Source organism: Scomber scombrus, chromosome 16 (assembly GCF_963691925.1).
Source record: "Scomber scombrus chromosome 16, fScoSco1.1, whole genome shotgun sequence".
NCBI lineage: Eukaryota > Metazoa > Chordata > Actinopteri > Scombriformes > Scombridae > Scomber > Scomber scombrus.
Window position 1 is genome coordinate 15,185,357 of NC_084985.1, and position 16,321 is coordinate 15,201,677.

The 16,321-nt window shown below is 38.8% G+C and overlaps 4 protein-coding genes across 5 annotated transcripts in view; 2 read left to right on the top strand and 2 right to left on the bottom strand.

Moving 5' to 3' along the window:
- Positions 1 to 16,321, bottom strand: part of LOC133995855 (antizyme inhibitor 1-like) — a 547,935-nt gene that overhangs the window by 303,515 nt on the left and 228,099 nt on the right. The window lies entirely within an intron of this gene.
- Positions 2,862 to 8,451, top strand: si:ch211-57n23.1 (uncharacterized). Its single transcript, XM_062436119.1, has 3 exons — positions 2,862 to 3,128; positions 3,956 to 4,514; positions 7,961 to 8,451. Exons 2-3 carry the CDS (start codon positions 3,967 to 3,969, stop codon positions 8,097 to 8,099), a joined length of 687 nt encoding a protein of 228 aa, XP_062292103.1. The 5' UTR covers positions 2,862 to 3,128; positions 3,956 to 3,966; the 3' UTR covers positions 8,100 to 8,451.
- On the bottom strand, positions 8,522 to 11,035 carry chrac1 (chromatin accessibility complex subunit 1). The gene is made up of 3 exons (XM_062436120.1): positions 10,741 to 11,035; positions 10,453 to 10,579; positions 8,522 to 8,853 (listed from the first exon to the last, which is right to left on the bottom strand). Exons 1-3 carry the CDS (start codon positions 10,966 to 10,968, stop codon positions 8,774 to 8,776), a joined length of 435 nt encoding a protein of 144 aa, XP_062292104.1. The 5' UTR covers positions 10,969 to 11,035; the 3' UTR covers positions 8,522 to 8,773.
- On the top strand, positions 13,443 to 15,929 carry gatad1 (GATA zinc finger domain containing 1). 2 transcript variants are annotated; one of them, XM_062436150.1, is made up of 5 exons: positions 13,443 to 13,907; positions 14,617 to 14,739; positions 14,838 to 14,897; positions 15,103 to 15,286; positions 15,500 to 15,929. In XM_062436150.1, the coding sequence occupies exons 1-5, from the start codon at positions 13,728 to 13,730 to the stop codon at positions 15,688 to 15,690; spliced, it is 738 nt and encodes a 245-aa protein (XP_062292134.1). In that variant the 5' UTR covers positions 13,443 to 13,727; the 3' UTR covers positions 15,691 to 15,929. The 2 variants fall into 2 exon arrangements, with proteins under 2 accessions (XP_062292134.1, XP_062292135.1); XM_062436151.1 differs by lacking the exon at positions 14,838 to 14,897.

The window sequence follows — 16,321 nt, forward strand, 5'->3', positions numbered from 1 at the left end:
GCAGGCTGGAGGAGGGAGGAGCTCCGTGTTGCTGCCCGCCCCCCTCTGACATGGCCCTGGGCATGGGCAGATCCGTACATCGCCTACATGGAGCTGAATACAGCATGGTTTCCACTGAAGGAATGTAGTTTTAAAAATATGTCAACAACTTTAATTATTAAATTTTACTGCAGCTTGTAAACACATTAAATTTAATGTTAAATTAAATTTTGAGTCCAGACCATATTATTTTCAGATATTTACACATTTCTACTTTAATCCAAACAAGCAGATACAATTTACTGTTTTTTAATGATGCAGGGTCCCTGAACCAGTAAAGCAACAGTTCTCACTTCTTACCACTAGATGTCACTGTACGACCACTGAGGTTAAGACTTGATCAGTCCATCAACATTTGGACTGTAACGTGATTTGGACTAGTGGTTCTCAAAGTGGGGGTCCAGGCACTCCCAGGGATCCTTTAGGAAGTTCCAAGGGGTCCGCAACTAAAAGGGGGATAACTTATTTTCACTATAATCACATCAAGTAACACAACGGCAGTATGTGTGACTATTTTGATCATAGGGTTCATACACTTTAACTGAAGGTAAAATCCTGAAACAAATGAAGGTTAACTCTGTACAGTCAATGGCATCATGAATTAATACAAACTGTCTGCTGATGTCTGCGGGTTGTAGACTTGAAACATGTTTTATATACACTGATTTAGTCATGACTGAGGGGACTAAAATGACTACTGTTCCTAAATTATTCACTGGATATGCAGATGCATAAAGTCAGTTCAGAAAATCCAGGAGATATGGATATCTTGCAAAAAGATGTATTGACAAACACAAACTTGGTTGATCAAGGAGACAAGAGTTACATACCACAGTGCAGCTGCTGACGTAGTGAAATGCCACATCAAGTCTGCAGGAGAGTTGTCTTCATGCCTATTTAAACCTCTCACCCTGTCCAGATAAGGATCCCTGCACAGCAGATACCTTTGGCCCAAGACACAACACGCAGAACCTTTGCCGTACTTAAACCCGTTTCCACTGGCAACAGCTTCGTGGAGAGACTGAGAGATATATCATTGAAAGGTCCCAAGAAAGGACAGCTGGCTGCCTTTTCTGTGTTTAATTTTCATAAGGCTATGTATGAACATTCCTTCACTCTGTCTACTCTCATGTATCTCTGGAAGAGTGATCTCTCCTCTGTATTACCCCTTTTATCCTATTGAAGTTTTTTTTGTGGATTAAAAAAAAAAGAATAATTGGTCCAAGGACAGAAGCATCATGTGTTCTACATATTATCATAAGACAAATGTGTTATTTGTGACTTTGGGCTTCATAAATAAGAATGACTTTTACAGATCCTAGAGATTTAGCAGGCCTCAATGCCAAAGTAATTACTTATAATTGAAACATTATGATATAGATCAGGAGTTTTCAAAGTCCGAGACTGTGGGCTTCCCCTCAGACAAAGCCCCACCCCTTTAGTTTACTCATTCAGATCCTGCATGCCTATGGGATCATGATTCTGGTTTTTGATCCCATAGACACTCAACAATTGAGCCAAGATAGCCTGCCATTGCTGTTTGACATACTTCAGAGTACGCCAAATACATAAAAAGTCAGTCTGAAGGCATTTATTATTTTCTGACTCTGGGAATGTGGGAAAAATAGTAAAAAAAAATTCCCCAAAACTACTGTATCTCTGAACTATCTCTTTAATCAAATCACACACATTTAGGCTATTCTACGTAATCTCCTATAATCTCTTGTACACTGTTAATCCACATTTTGTATGTGTTGTGAGTGTATGCAGGTTGTCAGTGAACTGCTGTTATCTTTATGTTTTGCTGTACTGCAGTTGATATAACCTGAGTGTTTGAGTGTGATTGTGAACGCATCTGACATTTGGTACAGTAATTTCTTCCATTTCAAATGCAAAGTTGAGCAAACAGCCGCACAAAAAAGACACTTGTCACTGTCAAAATACTTAGACTGAACATGTTCATGTGATTATTTTTCCTACTACTCAATTTGCTCATATATTCGAGTCAGAATCATGACTGTGCTTCGTCTGAATGAAATTGTCAACCCTAATTTTGTCTACTTCTTGTCTCAAAATGCATTCACCAGAAAATGTTCCCAAATGGTTTAAAGATCATTAGCAGGAGTTGAAAAGAACATCTGGCTGCCACCACCAGCTGTAGACCAAACCTAAAGAATCTTTGTGCACAGAATTGCAGTAACTTGAGACACCATTTTGCAGGAGTTACCTTTATGTTTTACAATTGAACCTCATATTCACATCACATTTGGAGATTGATGCTGTGGGCCTCATGTCCATCCCTCCACTAAAGTTACGACACCCTTGATTGTTTGTGCCAAAATATGTTTCCCATTCCTAAATGCTTATGTCAGCGTGCAAGCCTCCAGTTAGATAAATTCATTCCCTGGCCATTTAAAAGACTCACTAAATAAATGCAGATGGTGTGAATTAGTCACAAGTCCAGCTCAGGGAGGGTTTTGGCACATTTATAACCTATGTGTCTGTTCTTAAAACAGTAATACCACATACTATGAACGTACATTTTTGATGTAAAGAGGCAAAGGTTTAAATGTGTAAGTTCAAAATTGGGCCACATTCAAGCCTATAGCTGGTCTTGTTTAGGACATTGTAAAATGGCTCATAAATTCCACGTGCATTTCAACTCCCCCAGCTTTCCATTCAATCTCCAGAGCCTTGACTTCAGGGGAGAAAAAAGCTGCAGAATACAAAAAGAACAAACACTAAAGAATAATCCTGCATAGAAGCTTAAATTCACAATGAAAGAAATACATTTTAAGTAGACAAAGGTAGCAGAATAGACTTGTCAACACCTTCTCTCTTCCAGCAAAGGAAAGTATGTTTTCAGCCAGACTACAAGTGTACCCCATTTGTTCATTTCCCACATATTCCCTCCATTAACTCTGAGGGAAAGTCCTTGCTCCTGCTCTACTGTTAGTAGGCCAGTAAATAGTGAATCAGATTGCATGTAACAGGCTGCAGTCAACGACTCAGTTTTTCCAAAGACTTCAGGCACCAGAGGAGCGTAGCAGCACTCACACACTGCTCATTCGCCGGGCTTTCTTTGCAAGGTAAGAGATACTACAAACACACGAAAGAAGCAAAAAATAGTGTAGCTTTTATGAGGAAAATTATGTTTGTAATAAGTGAAGTTGTTGCAGTGATCAGCAGTTGCAGTGCTCCATTACTTTCCAAAAGTTTTATAGTGGCAAACCACTGTGAAGCCACCAGTAACGAGGACACATGATGCATTTTATGAATAAATCTGTGGTGGCATATCTTGAATATATTGGCTTACATGTCCTTTGTCTTTTGTTGTTCAATATTTTAAATGTTACACTATTTATACTTTGATTTTAAAGTTAAAATGAACATAAATCGCATTTTGGCTCTCTTCACACTTTCATGCTAGTAAAAAGTCTCACTAAAAATGTATTAAGATCTCCAAATCTCCACAGACACAATATAACCGGCCTAGAAATGTCAAGTGTTCTTATTTCATTTTAAGGGTTGGCTAAAAAAGGTTTTGTTTTTACCACTAAAATAACTTCCAGCATCAGAGGAGAAAGCAGAAGGTTTTAGGGGGTGGGTTTTTAGTGGTGTTTTTAGTGAGAGGAGATGTGTTTTGCTTTGTGTCAGTGGAAAAAATGTTTAGTGGATAAGAATTGTCTGTCATGATGCCAACAAATGGACTTTCCAGTCATTAAAATTCTCTGTGTGTGTGTGTGTGTGTGTGTGTGTGTGTGTGTGTGTGTGTGTGTGTGTGTGTGTGTGTGTGTGTGTGTGTGTGTGTGTGTGTGTGTGTGTGTGTGTGTGTGTGTGTGTGTGTGTGTGTGTGTGTGTGTATTAGCTATTTTCCTGCAAGTCTAATCACACGTCTGATAACCTCACATTTCAGCCACTTTGGAGATGCTCCAGGGGGCAGTGAGCAGGGCTTGGCTCTGCCTGTCCTGCTGCCTCCTGTTAGGGGTCTGCTTTCCAGCAGAGGGTGCAGGGCCAGCAGGACCAGCACCTAGTTTTCCCCCTGAAGAAATATCTGGGGAATCAGACCTAGAGAACTTGGAGTGGGGCTCTGGATCCTCTTTTCTGCACCTGCTGAACAGCTTCCCTGCTGACAGCCCATTCGTAACAGAGACCCCAGACAAACCAGTCAACTGCACACAGCGCTTCTGGTTACCCCCGTCCTCTGAGATCTGCTGGGAAAACATAGCCGGGCCTGAGGAGTTTGCCAGGTCCCGCCTGCTTGTTCTGCAGAACAGGGCTGCCCTGCAGGCTGTGTCCACCTCCAGCGGGGTGGAAGAGGGAGGGATCTCCTATGACCACCAGGCCAAAGAGGAGGTCCAAGGGATCCACTCAGACCACCAGGGCGTGGTAGAAACGGTGCAGACCATGGAGAAGGTGTTTGTCTCACTGGAGGAGAAGAGGAAAGAAGGGAACGAGCAGGACGTATTCACAAGGTGAGAATCGAAATCCATGGATCATTATGTATTGGATTTACAGTACAGTGAGGTCACCTATGTTAAAGTATGAGAACCTTTTATGGCACCTACAGACTGTAAGATGTTGGCAATCTTATAAGTTTACTGCAAACCACACTGTACAGTACAACATGGGTCTAATAAACTAGGGTACAACATCAATGTGGAGCTGGGTGTGGCTAGGGAAAAGAGGCCAACTTGAGTAAGTAATTTTTAGCAATGTTGCACTGATCAAAGCATTGTTTCATGTTGCATTCCTATTGGTTGGTTAGTAGACGTGGCTCGTCCCAGCAGGACCGCCATTTTGGAGCCACAACCAAATATATTGTTGTGTTTCTCTTTCTTTTATTTTTTCATGGACGGTTCCATCAAAGTCAAGCTCTCTTTTGCAGGAAAACCCGAACAGCACTCACATAGTTACAAACATTCACACTTGGAAGCTGCTAGTGCAACAAGTCTTTCCTGCTGAGCTTCATTGGAGTAGTTGGAGTTAAGGGCTCAGTGGTGTTAATGAGGGTAGGGCAAGTGTTGTTCTCTTAACTTTCCACACCCATAGAGACCCTTCAATCAAAAGCCTGCTTCTCTAACCTGTAGACCTCCAATGACAGATCTTTCCTGAGGAAGAAACGTCTGGACTGGGCCTTTATAAAAATGGCAGGGGTGTTCTCTTTCCAGTCCAACCTGTTATCCACAAGGACGCCAAGGTACCTGTAGTAGGGGACCACCTCAATAGCCACATCATTGATAAGTAAAGGAGTCACCGGTATCTTTTTCTTTCTAAAATCAATGACAAGTTATTTTGTCTTACTTAGATTTAAAATTAAGTGGTTTTCATCACACCACTTGACAAAGCTGTCAATTTCCTTTAAATAGGATAAGTAGTTGTCTCCAGTGATGCAACCAACAAGTGCAGAGTCATCAGAACATTTCTGTAGGTGGCAGTCAGAGACCAAACTTGACCTCCAGTTGGAGGTATTCAAAGTGAATAAAAAGGGTGACAACACTGTACCCTGTGGTGATCCTGTATTGGTTAGAATTGTTTTAGATACCTCGTCACCAATTTTCACAAACTGGTGTCTGGATGTGAGGTAGTCCATGACCCATGCAATAGTGTTGTTATTTATATTCCTATCCAGCAGTTTCTTAATAAAAGTATGTGGCTGAATTGTATTAAATGCATTGGAAAATCGAAAAATAAGATTCTCGCTGATGCACCAGCTGACTCTTTAAGATCACAAGCATTTGCTTTTTTAGGCACTGGCACAATACATGAGGTTTTCCAACTCACCGGGATCTTGGACTGAGTGAGAGAGAGAGAGAAAAAATAAACTGTAAAACATCATAGAATTGTTCTGCACATACTTTCAGGGCTTGTGGCGAGACCCCATCTGCACCAGGAGCCTTATTTGTTCTGAGCCTCCTCAGCTCTGAGCAGACTTCATCAGATGTAACTGTTATTGGGGGGCTACGATTACCATCAGACCCCCTTATACCCCTTTTCCACTGAGCTGGAGCTAGAGCTTGCTGGGAGCTGGTGCTACAGCGAGTGCTCAGTTGGTGTTAACCCGAGCAACTCTTACGAACCTGTTTTTTTTCCACCGGCAAGGAGCTGATGGAGAGATGGTGGAGCAAGCTACTTCACGTTCAGCAGTGAAGTCATGTTTGTCAAACCTAGCAAAGAAACAGTTTGCCGTATCAGCACAAAATACACCATCCTGTAACTTAGCAGAGGTAGGGCCATAGCCCATGATTAATTTCATGCCGTTCCATAAATATATTCATTGTAAGATAGCTGACTAAACAATCTTAGTTTGTGATAACTCCTTGTCAATGCAACACAATTCAGCACAAACAAGCTGTTTTTTAAAAGGGACTAAACCAAATTGTAATGTGCCCCATTTTGTCTTTTCCACAGGCAAACTTCTTGGCCATTTCCAAATCTGGGAACATAGCTTGAAAAATATCAGAGATCCTGTCATTGAAGTTGAGGGATTGGTGTTTTTTTGTGGTGCTGAACCTCTGCAGGCAGCATTGTTGGAGTGGCACCCGTCATCACTCGGAGGTCAGCTGTGATGTTAGAAAGTGGTGTGGTTGTAGTTGTAGTAGCTTCAGTGGTGGTGGGTATGGATGGTGGTGTTGCACAGAAATGTGTGACAGATACCTGTGTTTTGTGTCCCATAGCAGTTTTTTGGCCTTGCACTCAGAATGTGGGACTGGTCCCCATTGAGGTTACACTGATCGCCTTCCGTCACACAGAACAGTATTTCCCAGAAACAGGCATTAGCCTCCTCCAACCATTTGAACGAAAACTTCCTTACTATGTTGTTTAACAACCTTTAAAGGGACCTGTACACACAATCAACCAGTAGTCAGTCAGTGGGTCAGTCAACGGTTGTACGTGTCCATGCAATGATTAAATTCAGGCAAACTTGGCATACAACTTGCCTGATCTATGACTGAACTATCTACTCACTACACACCGTTTCCATTTTCATTCTGACATTGCCTCCACTCAAACCAATTTGTGTGGGAATGACATTTTCAACATGGCAGGGTCAAAGACTTACTTAAATTACAACTAAATAATACACTAAAATATGTTTATGAAAACATTTGAGGTGAGAAATGGGCAATGCAGTAACAGAATCTTGATTCATATTTGATAAGCACTGCCCAGTTTTACTCCTCATTGGGTTCAGCACACAGCTTGATAACATTAGTCCCTGCCATGGCACTGATTGTCTAATCCTTAGTCCCCCCACCGCATTCATTAGATCGATCACTTTTTCAACTGAGAAACCGCTGTTTCATGTCATGATACCAGACCAACAGAATCAGTCATCTCGACTCGGTGCAGTGCGCTGATTCAAAGGTCTGGACCAGTTAACATACAACCTCTTTGGACAAATTCACATATTGAAAACAAGCTATAAAATTTAATACCTTGGAAAATGGCATTTACCCTTTTTAATACTTTTTAAGGGCTTTCGATAAATTGATTTATCAACTTTCAGTATTTTGTAAGACTCCATGGACACCCTGATAAATCACTGGTTTGGCAGTTGCATTTCCAGTAAATACTGATCCGGCGCCAGCTGTGCAACTACTCCTCAATTAATGTTAGTGAGGGAATCGGGAAACCTGGATCAGTCTTACTTGTCTGGCCCAAACATAACACTGCTCAGATGCCAAAGACGACATAGTGGAAACACTGTCCAGACAACCAGCTGAGTCATTTCAGTGTTTTCCAACATTTGTCTGAGACGAGGCTCTGGCAGTAAAATGGTTGTACAGCATGAACATGTAACACACATGCCTTCCTGTCTACTGGATGTAAGACACTTCACTGTACGTCATGTCACCAATTTCATGAAAAGCGGTGTGTGTATGTGTCTGATATTTTTGGTGGTTTGTCATCCATGCAGCATGAAGAAGCAGCTTGCCAACACAAGGGACGCCATAGATGGCAGACAGCACACAGCCAACATCCTGGAGACGCAGTGTTCTACTCTAGAGAAGACTCTGCTGAACATTCAGTTTCGACTCCACAAACTCATCCAATAGTGACAATGTGTCACAGATATGCTGCTTCTTCTTTTTTTCTCTTATTGGATATGTATTTATGTATTCATGTATTATACAACCATTTTAAAAAATGCATGCATGCTATGTAAGAGATCTGCTACCCATGTAACATGTGTAACCTTGAATCAGCATAGATAAATAAACTTCAAACTATCAGGGAGTTTCGATAGACATGTAGCAGTTAAATTTAGTTTTATATTTCCAGTTTGCAGAGCTGCTCCATGTGGAGATTTCACAGTCACATTTACAAGCACTAGTAAAACCGCACAACACTTGTGAACCCAGGAATAGAATAAATAATCATTTATGCTCAATAAAAGCTCTAAAATAAGATGCTCGTGTTGCAGAATAATTACCAGACAGCATGAATTTATTTTAATAACAAATCTAAACAACAAATTTGTAAATACATGAGGAAGATGCCTTGTGAGGTGGTCAGATATTGTATGCACTTTAAATATTCACAAGTATTATACTGAGCGTGAATTGATTAGTTCAAACAAGTATTCAAGTATTTATGACAATCTACTTACAACTCAATCATGAATCACTTTGCTCTCAATGAACAGCCGGATACAGCACATTTCATAACACCTGTCAAAGTAGAGCTGCAGAGACATGAAATGCATTCATTGTCTTTTTGTTTTGTTTTTTTAAAAGTCAGCCTCCTCTTCTTGCATTTGCTCCAAAGACTTGAGGTAATCTCGGGCCAAGATCTTTTTGGGTAGGATATCTGTGAGTCAATAAGAGAAAATCACACAGTTAAAATCTTTTTTGTCACACTGTTCTGAGTTTCAGAAGCCCTCAGCAAGAGATAGCAGTGTTTTGATTTCTCAGCGGACTACACAGCTACAACTACACTCATTTTAAAAACTAATTTAAAACATTATTAATATTGCTGAAGACATTCACTTAGCATTATTGAAAACCACACTAAAGAGGCGCAAGCCTGTGTTTGTGTGCAGAATATATATATTTTTTTTTTAATCCCATATTTAATTCTTGAACATTTAACTAACTTTTCTAATTCTAATCCGGCACACAAAGGTTGTTAATCACACAGAGCAGAAACGAAGTAAAACACCAGAAACTAAGTTTAACGTTCCTTCCTCCACTAAAGAACTGGTTGGATTTAAAACAAATATTCAGAGCAGCAAGATAAATAAAGATAGAGACAGAAGACATACATATGTACCATAATTAATGATGTCATCCTCCAGTTTTATACATTAAAATTATCCTTTTTTTTTTTACTGATAAGCCTATCGAACCTGCAGGCTGATTGACATGAATTAGCATAGAGCTGCAACGACTGGTCATTCAGTCAAACATAAGAAAAATTATCACCAACTATTTTGATCACTAATTAATCATTTTGAGCCAGCTTTTACATGTTTTGGTTTCTTTAGTCCTCTATGACAGTAAAATAAATATATTTGGTTAACTGTTGGTCGGGACATAATAAGACATTTCAATGTTGCAACTTGGGCTTTGGGAACCAGTGATTGACATGTTTCACCATTTTATAGCCCAAAAACAAATCAATTAAAGGAGAAAAGAATTTGCATATTAATTATGGTGATAATAATCGTTAGTTGAGGCCCTGTTGAGAAGGTTGACGTAGCCTTTATGTATCGTATTTCTTTGATTTCATTGAGGTAGAATTAAACCCAGTTTTTGGTACACCTGACCTGACTAAAACTACTGCTGTCAAATACATCAGCACCACAATGAATCCTAAATTCAGGATTTGAAACTGCAGCTTCCAAAATTACCATATCATTAGTACTTATTGCAGGCACTGTTAGACTAGGCCTGCAATTTACGATTGTTTTTACTTTCGATTAATCTGACGATCTTTTCTGAATTAATCGTTGGGTCTATAAAATGTCAGAAAATGGTAAAATGGTTTCCAAAAGCAGCAATACAACCTCAAATGTCTAGTTTTGTTCCAACCAACAGTCCACAGCCCAAAACATTATTAATTTATGGTTATAAAGGACAAAAGAAGCCTGAAAATATTCAGATTTGAGAAGCTGGAATCAGATCCATCGATTTGGACTCAAAACAATTAATCAACTATCAAAATAGTTGGCAATTAATACCTGTCAATTGAATAATCGATTTACCATTACAGCCCTATATTAGACTGCATTAGTTTTAGCTTAATTCATCCTAGTATAAACCATCAAATGATTACACACTATAACCAAGAACAATACATTTTCATGCGTCTTGCAAGGTTCAGGGTAATTTTTGGACCATTAATGACCAACTGTACATGTTTAAGCTGATGTCTGTGGGGGTCTGTCAGACTACACGGGGGTCTCACCTGTGAGAAAGTGGAAAGTGTCGTTCTCCTCTGCGGTGTTAGCCAGGTCACTGTATGACAGACTGTTGGTTTCCTTTCCGGAGCCGCTGTTGAATGAGGACAGAGCCAGATGCTGCACAAACAGCTCCTTCAAAGACAATAACAACAACAACAAGTCAGCTGAAAAACAGGTTTGCAGTCAGCAGCTACCTCAGAAACAAACTAAAAAGAGCCGCCAAACTAGCACGGTGCTAATCCCTGTTAGCAGCAGATGAATGAGTTGATAAATTTGCATCAATGTGAGCTCACTGTGGCCTTGGTCGTGAGGAAAATCGCGTCCTGGTTGATGCTGGAAACGTCAGGGGAGCTTTTCATGATCAGCCTGACTCTGGAAATAGGGAGCGAGATGGTTTTTTTGTTAGTTTGGTCATCTTTTTCGGGATTATTTTGAGACATCTTCATGAGGAGACACACGGCGCCAGACAGTCGGAACTTCAAGTATTGTTTTGAACTGTGACGCTTTTCTTCTTTCCTCATCTCCAGTTTAAGAAAAAAGGTTGTTTCACCGCCACCTGCTGGAGTGGAGGTCCATGTACATTAACAGTATGAACACTATACTGTCCACACCAGTATTGTCAGAGAAAAACTCATTTGCATTCTTATAGTTTATCCTTTATTAACAGTTTAATCACAAATTAATCATTACTTTGTTTTATATTCATTTAATTTGATGTACCTTCATATAGCCTATGCTTGGTTACTGTAAATGTAGGCCGGCATTAATGTGTATTGTGGTCAGCATATGCCTTCAAAGAAACAGTGGTTCTTTGTTGATTGGTATATCACATGCATGTGTGTGAATACTGTGGCCTTTGTATATTTGAAGAGGGTTCAGAGACTTGTGATGTGTCATTATTAAGTATAAAGATTTCTATAGGTTTAACTCATCAGATGATGTGATGGATGGATGAGATCTTCTTTTGACTAGTTTATTATTTAAAAAAAAAAAAAAAAAAAAAAACTATACCACTGTGTTCCATCTTTGAGATGCTGGAAGATTCCTATAATCTCCATATTGTACAATATATTCAGTCTTTTAACAACCTGCAACTGTTTTGTGTGCTTTGTTTAAGTTTCAGAAGAATTTAAGGCAGTTTTCTATGAGAAGATACAAAGTTACAAACAAGCAAACAAAATGATAAGAAAAAAATCAAAATAATGTGTCATTTATCCATAAGAAATTGATCAAAAACACAATTAACTTAAACTGTCTTCTTATTCTTAAAGCCTCTGTGGTGCCATATAGTTCTTGATAAAAATGTCCAAAATTGGGCTTGGAGTCCTTGTGAATGTGGATTTTTCCAAATAATAAAGTGAACTGTATAGAAAATAATATATTTTCCCTTCTCATTACCTTCAAAACATATAAAATGTCATTATCCTGAAATTGAATTGTTTTGCTCAGTTTTCCGTCTGACATAATGCTGAAAATCCACCCAAAATATTCTGCTGTACATACAGCAACGTAATACTAATTCAAAATCTCTCTACTGTCATTTTTGATGGGTTTATTTGATGCAAAATTTTAAAGGAAACCTATTTAACTTTATTACTAAGATGGAATTTGTCCCCAGCCAAATTTTCTGCCAATTGATTTCTCCATAAAGCGAAGCCCAATATGATCTTCTTGAGAAGAGTACAGTTTGTATTTAGTTCCTGATGTATTTATATGAGCATTTAGTTTTGGTCATGTCAGTTTCTCCAATGAATATACCACCATTGTATAGATCAGTCATTGAAACCTTGATCATTGAACCTCTAAGGAGCTGCAGCACAGCCCTTGAAAAGCATCAGAAACCACTGCAAATTCTTTTAGTGTAACTGGCAGCCTGAATTCAGAGAGGAATTCATTATACGGCTGTGTAATTTGCAATAATTTGGTTTAACAGCATTTATTGTTAGCAACTTTTCCCCTCCTTAACTCCTAGTTTAACATAATTGCAAACAGGTGACTGAGGGTCTCATGAAGATTAAATTTAAAATTATACACAAAACAATTTAGTAGGCCATGTTTAACAGGTAGCTAATAACTATTAAAAAAATCATAGCCTCCTGCTGCCTACATTCTTTTAAGGTTACTAACAGTTGATGGTTGGGGCTCAGGCTGGGTTAACCCCTAAATTGACACAAATTTGATAATATTTAGGTAAAAATAAAAATAAATCTATTAAAAATAGATGTGATTGAGACCCATTGAGATGGGTTATTGCTTGATGCTGTGAGACATGTTTTATACTGCAAGAAGAAGAAGAAGAAGAAGAAGAAGAAGAAGAAGAAGAAGAAGAAGAAGAAGAAGAAGAAGAAGAAGAAGAAGAAGAAGAAGAAGAAGAAGAAGAAGAAGAAGAAGAAGAAGAAGAAAAGGAAGGAAAAAAAGAAAAAGCAAAGAAGAATAAGTCTTTCTCATTTGTTTGTTTGGTTTGTTTAGTTGCTTGCTTGGTTAGTTGTGTTTTTGTTTAGTTGCTTGCTTGGTTTGATTGCATGTTTGTTTGTTTGTTTAGTTGCTTGCTTGGTTGGTTTGTATGTTTAGTTGGTTGGTTGGTTAGTTAGTTGTGTTTTTGTTTAGTTGCTTCGTTTGTTTGTATGTTTAGTTGCTTGCTTGCTTGGTTTGTTTGCATGTTTGTTTGTTTAGTTGCTTGGTTGGTTGGTTTGTATGTTTAGTTGGTTGGTTGGTTGGTTGGTTGGTTGGTTTATTTGCATTTTTTTTGTTCAGTTGCTTGGTTGTTTGGTTTGTTTGTTTAGTTGCTTGTTTAGTTGATTGGTGTGTTTGTTTAGTATATTGGTTTGTTTTTTAGTTTATTGGTTTGTTTGTTTAGTTGATTGATTTGTTTGTTTATTGTTTGGTTGGTTTATTAGTTTTCATTGTTTAAAGTCCTGACGTTAGACACTCCGATACAGTAGGTGGCAGCAAGCACCTTTAACGTTGGTTTGTAGTCCGCCAGTAAACCCGAAAAAGAAGAGGAAACAGCGGCGCTTAGAAATGGCGACTATTTGGTTTCACAGATAAACATTTGAGCTTGTAAGTTAACGGTGGCGTCATTCCTGTAAGTAGTCTAATGTCATAGACAGTTGTGTAAAGAAGGAGAAAGGACACACCTCTGTCTCTGTTGGTGTCGTTTTCTGGAGTCACATCAGCGTGATATTAATGATAAACAGTAAGCAGGAGCAACCAAACCAGACTGCATCTCATTGTTAAAAAACCTGAACCCCGACTGCGTCTTCTGGCTACTGGACTCACGATGCCGCTGGGGCTGAAACCGAGCTGCGCTGTCTGTAAGACGAATTCTTCATCGATGTGGAAGAAAGGAAACCTGGGAGAAATCCTCTGCAACAACTGCACAGGGAAGAGCAGCAGCGGTGGAGCATCAGGACCCTCCATGTCCTCCAATACCCAGCCCAGCAATGGCGGGGGCAAGCAGGTCAGATACTGCCTTTACCATGAGTTTAAGAGGGTCCACACACTGCCCCCCATACAATCTAAATACTGATTTATTGTACACAGCTCAGTGGGTGAAATTGAGACTGTAATGTGGCGATTACAGCAGAACAATAAACTGAAGTTAATGAGGCATTTCCACGCCTCATTAACTTCAGTTCAAATGTTTTCATTTTAGCAGCACCACAGTCTGTATGTCTATCTACAGTATGATCTTTTCACATTTAAGTTATTGTCTTATTTCTTGGTCAAAAGCAGCATCTACAGCAATCAGGCCTCTTATGATGATTTATTATTGAGAAAAATAAAAGAAGCCATGTTACAAAGAACTTAAATATGTGAAGTTTTGATCATTTTAATGCCTATTAGCTTAAATAGGAGTTCTTCTCAAGTGCTCATGGTCCTGGTGCTACCTCTCAGGGTTTCTGGCTCAATAACACAAGGTGTGTCTGCTGGGATTTGTAAGGTGTCCTTTGTAAATCCTCACTTACACATATTGGTTCCTCCTTCCTCTGTTTGGGGCATCAACATGTCAAATCTCAAAATGGGTCATGACTGGGAACATTTATATAAAACTGTCATGTATTCATGAGTGATCTGCTGCTTGATGTTTTGTTTCTTTTAACGGATGCAGTTGGGCAAAGCCTGCTTAAATGCAGCTGAATGCTTAAATGTGTTGTTTTTTATTTTAGTCCAAGCAGGAGATCCACAGACGGTCTGCACGTCTCAGAAGCACCAAATACAAAGCTCCTGCATCTGAGAAGAAGGTGTCAACAAAAGGAAAGGGGAGACGACACATTTTCAAACTCAAGAATGTAAGTTAGAGATCAGCAGAGTAATATATTTCTCTCTTTTCTCTGCATAATGTTGTATACATTTAATCCCGTGTGTGATTTATTTTTTCCCTCCTCAGCCAATCAAAGCACCAGAATCTGTAGCAACAATCATCACTTCAGAATCTCTGTTTTATAAGGTATGGTGAAATAATCTCAGTATTCTGAACAATAGCAGAAATAATCGTAATGTCATCTACACCTTTTTCATTTGAGCAATTTTCCTGATCTGTTTTCAGCATTTCTCAAATCACAGCTTTAATGACAACAGGATACTACTAAACTTTCCTTCTCTGACGCCTGTGAGAGAAGACTCATCTTCAGTGTTTATATTGATACCCACAGGGTGTTTACTACCAGACAGGAGATGTGATCAAGGTAACAGATGAAGATGACGGTAAGCCATACTACGCTCAGATTCGAGGCTTCGTACAGGACCAGTACTGTGAAAAGAGCGCCGCACTGACCTGGCTCATCCCCACCCAGGCCAGTCCAAAGGACCTGTTTGATCCTGGGACATATATCGTTGGTACGCAATAAGAAAGGAGATTTTTATATTTTTATTATATATATATATATATATATATATATATATATATATATATATTATATTTATTATAAGATTATTATTATAAATTACTATATATTTTTGCACCATTACTCAACAAGTTTTAAGAACTGTTTTGTTTTGTTTTGTTTTGTTTTGTTTTGTTTTGTTTTGTTTTGTTTTGTTTTGTTTTAGGTCCAGAGGAGGATCTGCCCAGAAAGATGGAGTACCTGGAGTTTGTGTGTCACGCCCCCTCTGAATATTTCAAGTCACGGAGCTCGCCGTTCCCCACCATTCCCATCAGACCAGAAAAAGGCTACATCTGGACCCACATAGGACCCACACCAGCTCACACAGTCAAAGAGTCTTCCAGTGGTGGAAGTTAACAGTGTTGTGATATGGACTTAGTCTGTTTAAACAGACATTTGTATATTAATGTAATATAATGAAACCAAAATTGGCTGTTGAGAACGGCTATTATTTCAGATGGAAATTTGTAATTTGGTACAAAGGAAAACAAGTGTAACTACGGTTCAAATGAGGCAAAATTATGCTGTTGACACGACTGTTGCGTTGGAATATTACTTTTGTATTTAGTAATAAACAAAATAGCTCTTTTCAATTATCCGTTTTATGTCCGGTCTTGTCTGATGTTGCTTTGTTGATAATAGATCAATCCAATATGACTTTCTTTCTTTGTAGGTCATTTTACAGTTTTATCGCTTTTAATTTAATGAATTTTCTCTTTCTGTGACTCAGGGATTTTTCTTAAATTAGAAAAGATTGTAAGTGAAAGGAAGCTCTGCTAAATGTTTTCATAAATGGGACTCATTCATAGATTAACTCTGCAAACTTTGCCCCTGGTCTATTGCACCCCACTCCCATTTGCCCACTTTTTCATTTTATATAATTTCTGTCTAATCTTGTATTCTTAATGTTATTCGTTTGCATTTTCACTTCTTATCTACTTATTCACAGTTATTTGTATATTTTATACATTTGAAATATTCATACATT

Bases quoted from the DNA above. Each gene is read 5' to 3' on its own strand.
- chrac1 (XM_062436120.1), bottom strand. From the start codon at position 10,968: ATGAGGAAAGAAGAAAAGCGTCACAGTTCAAAACAATACTTGAAGTTC. The intron at 10,580-10,740 runs GTGAGCTCACAT...TTGTCTTTGAAG, and splicing joins TCCTCACGACCAAGGCCACA to GAGCTGTTTGTGCAGCATCT. The intron at 8,854-10,452 runs GTGAGACCCCCG...ATTGACTCACAG, and splicing joins CACTTTCCACTTTCTCACAG to ATATCCTACCCAAAAAGATC.
- si:ch211-57n23.1 (XM_062436119.1), top strand. From the start codon at position 3,967: ATGCTCCAGGGGGCAGTGAGCAGGGCTTGGCTCTGCCTGTCCTGCTGC. The intron at 4,515-7,960 runs GTGAGAATCGAA...TCATCCATGCAG, and splicing joins GAGCAGGACGTATTCACAAG to CATGAAGAAGCAGCTTGCCA.
- gatad1 (XM_062436150.1), top strand. From the start codon at position 13,728: ATGCCGCTGGGGCTGAAACCGAGCTGCGCTGTCTGTAAGACGAATTCT. The intron at 14,740-14,837 runs GTAAGTTAGAGA...TTCCCTCCTCAG, and splicing joins ACATTTTCAAACTCAAGAAT to CCAATCAAAGCACCAGAATC. The intron at 14,898-15,102 runs GTATGGTGAAAT...TGATACCCACAG, and splicing joins CAGAATCTCTGTTTTATAAG to GGTGTTTACTACCAGACAGG.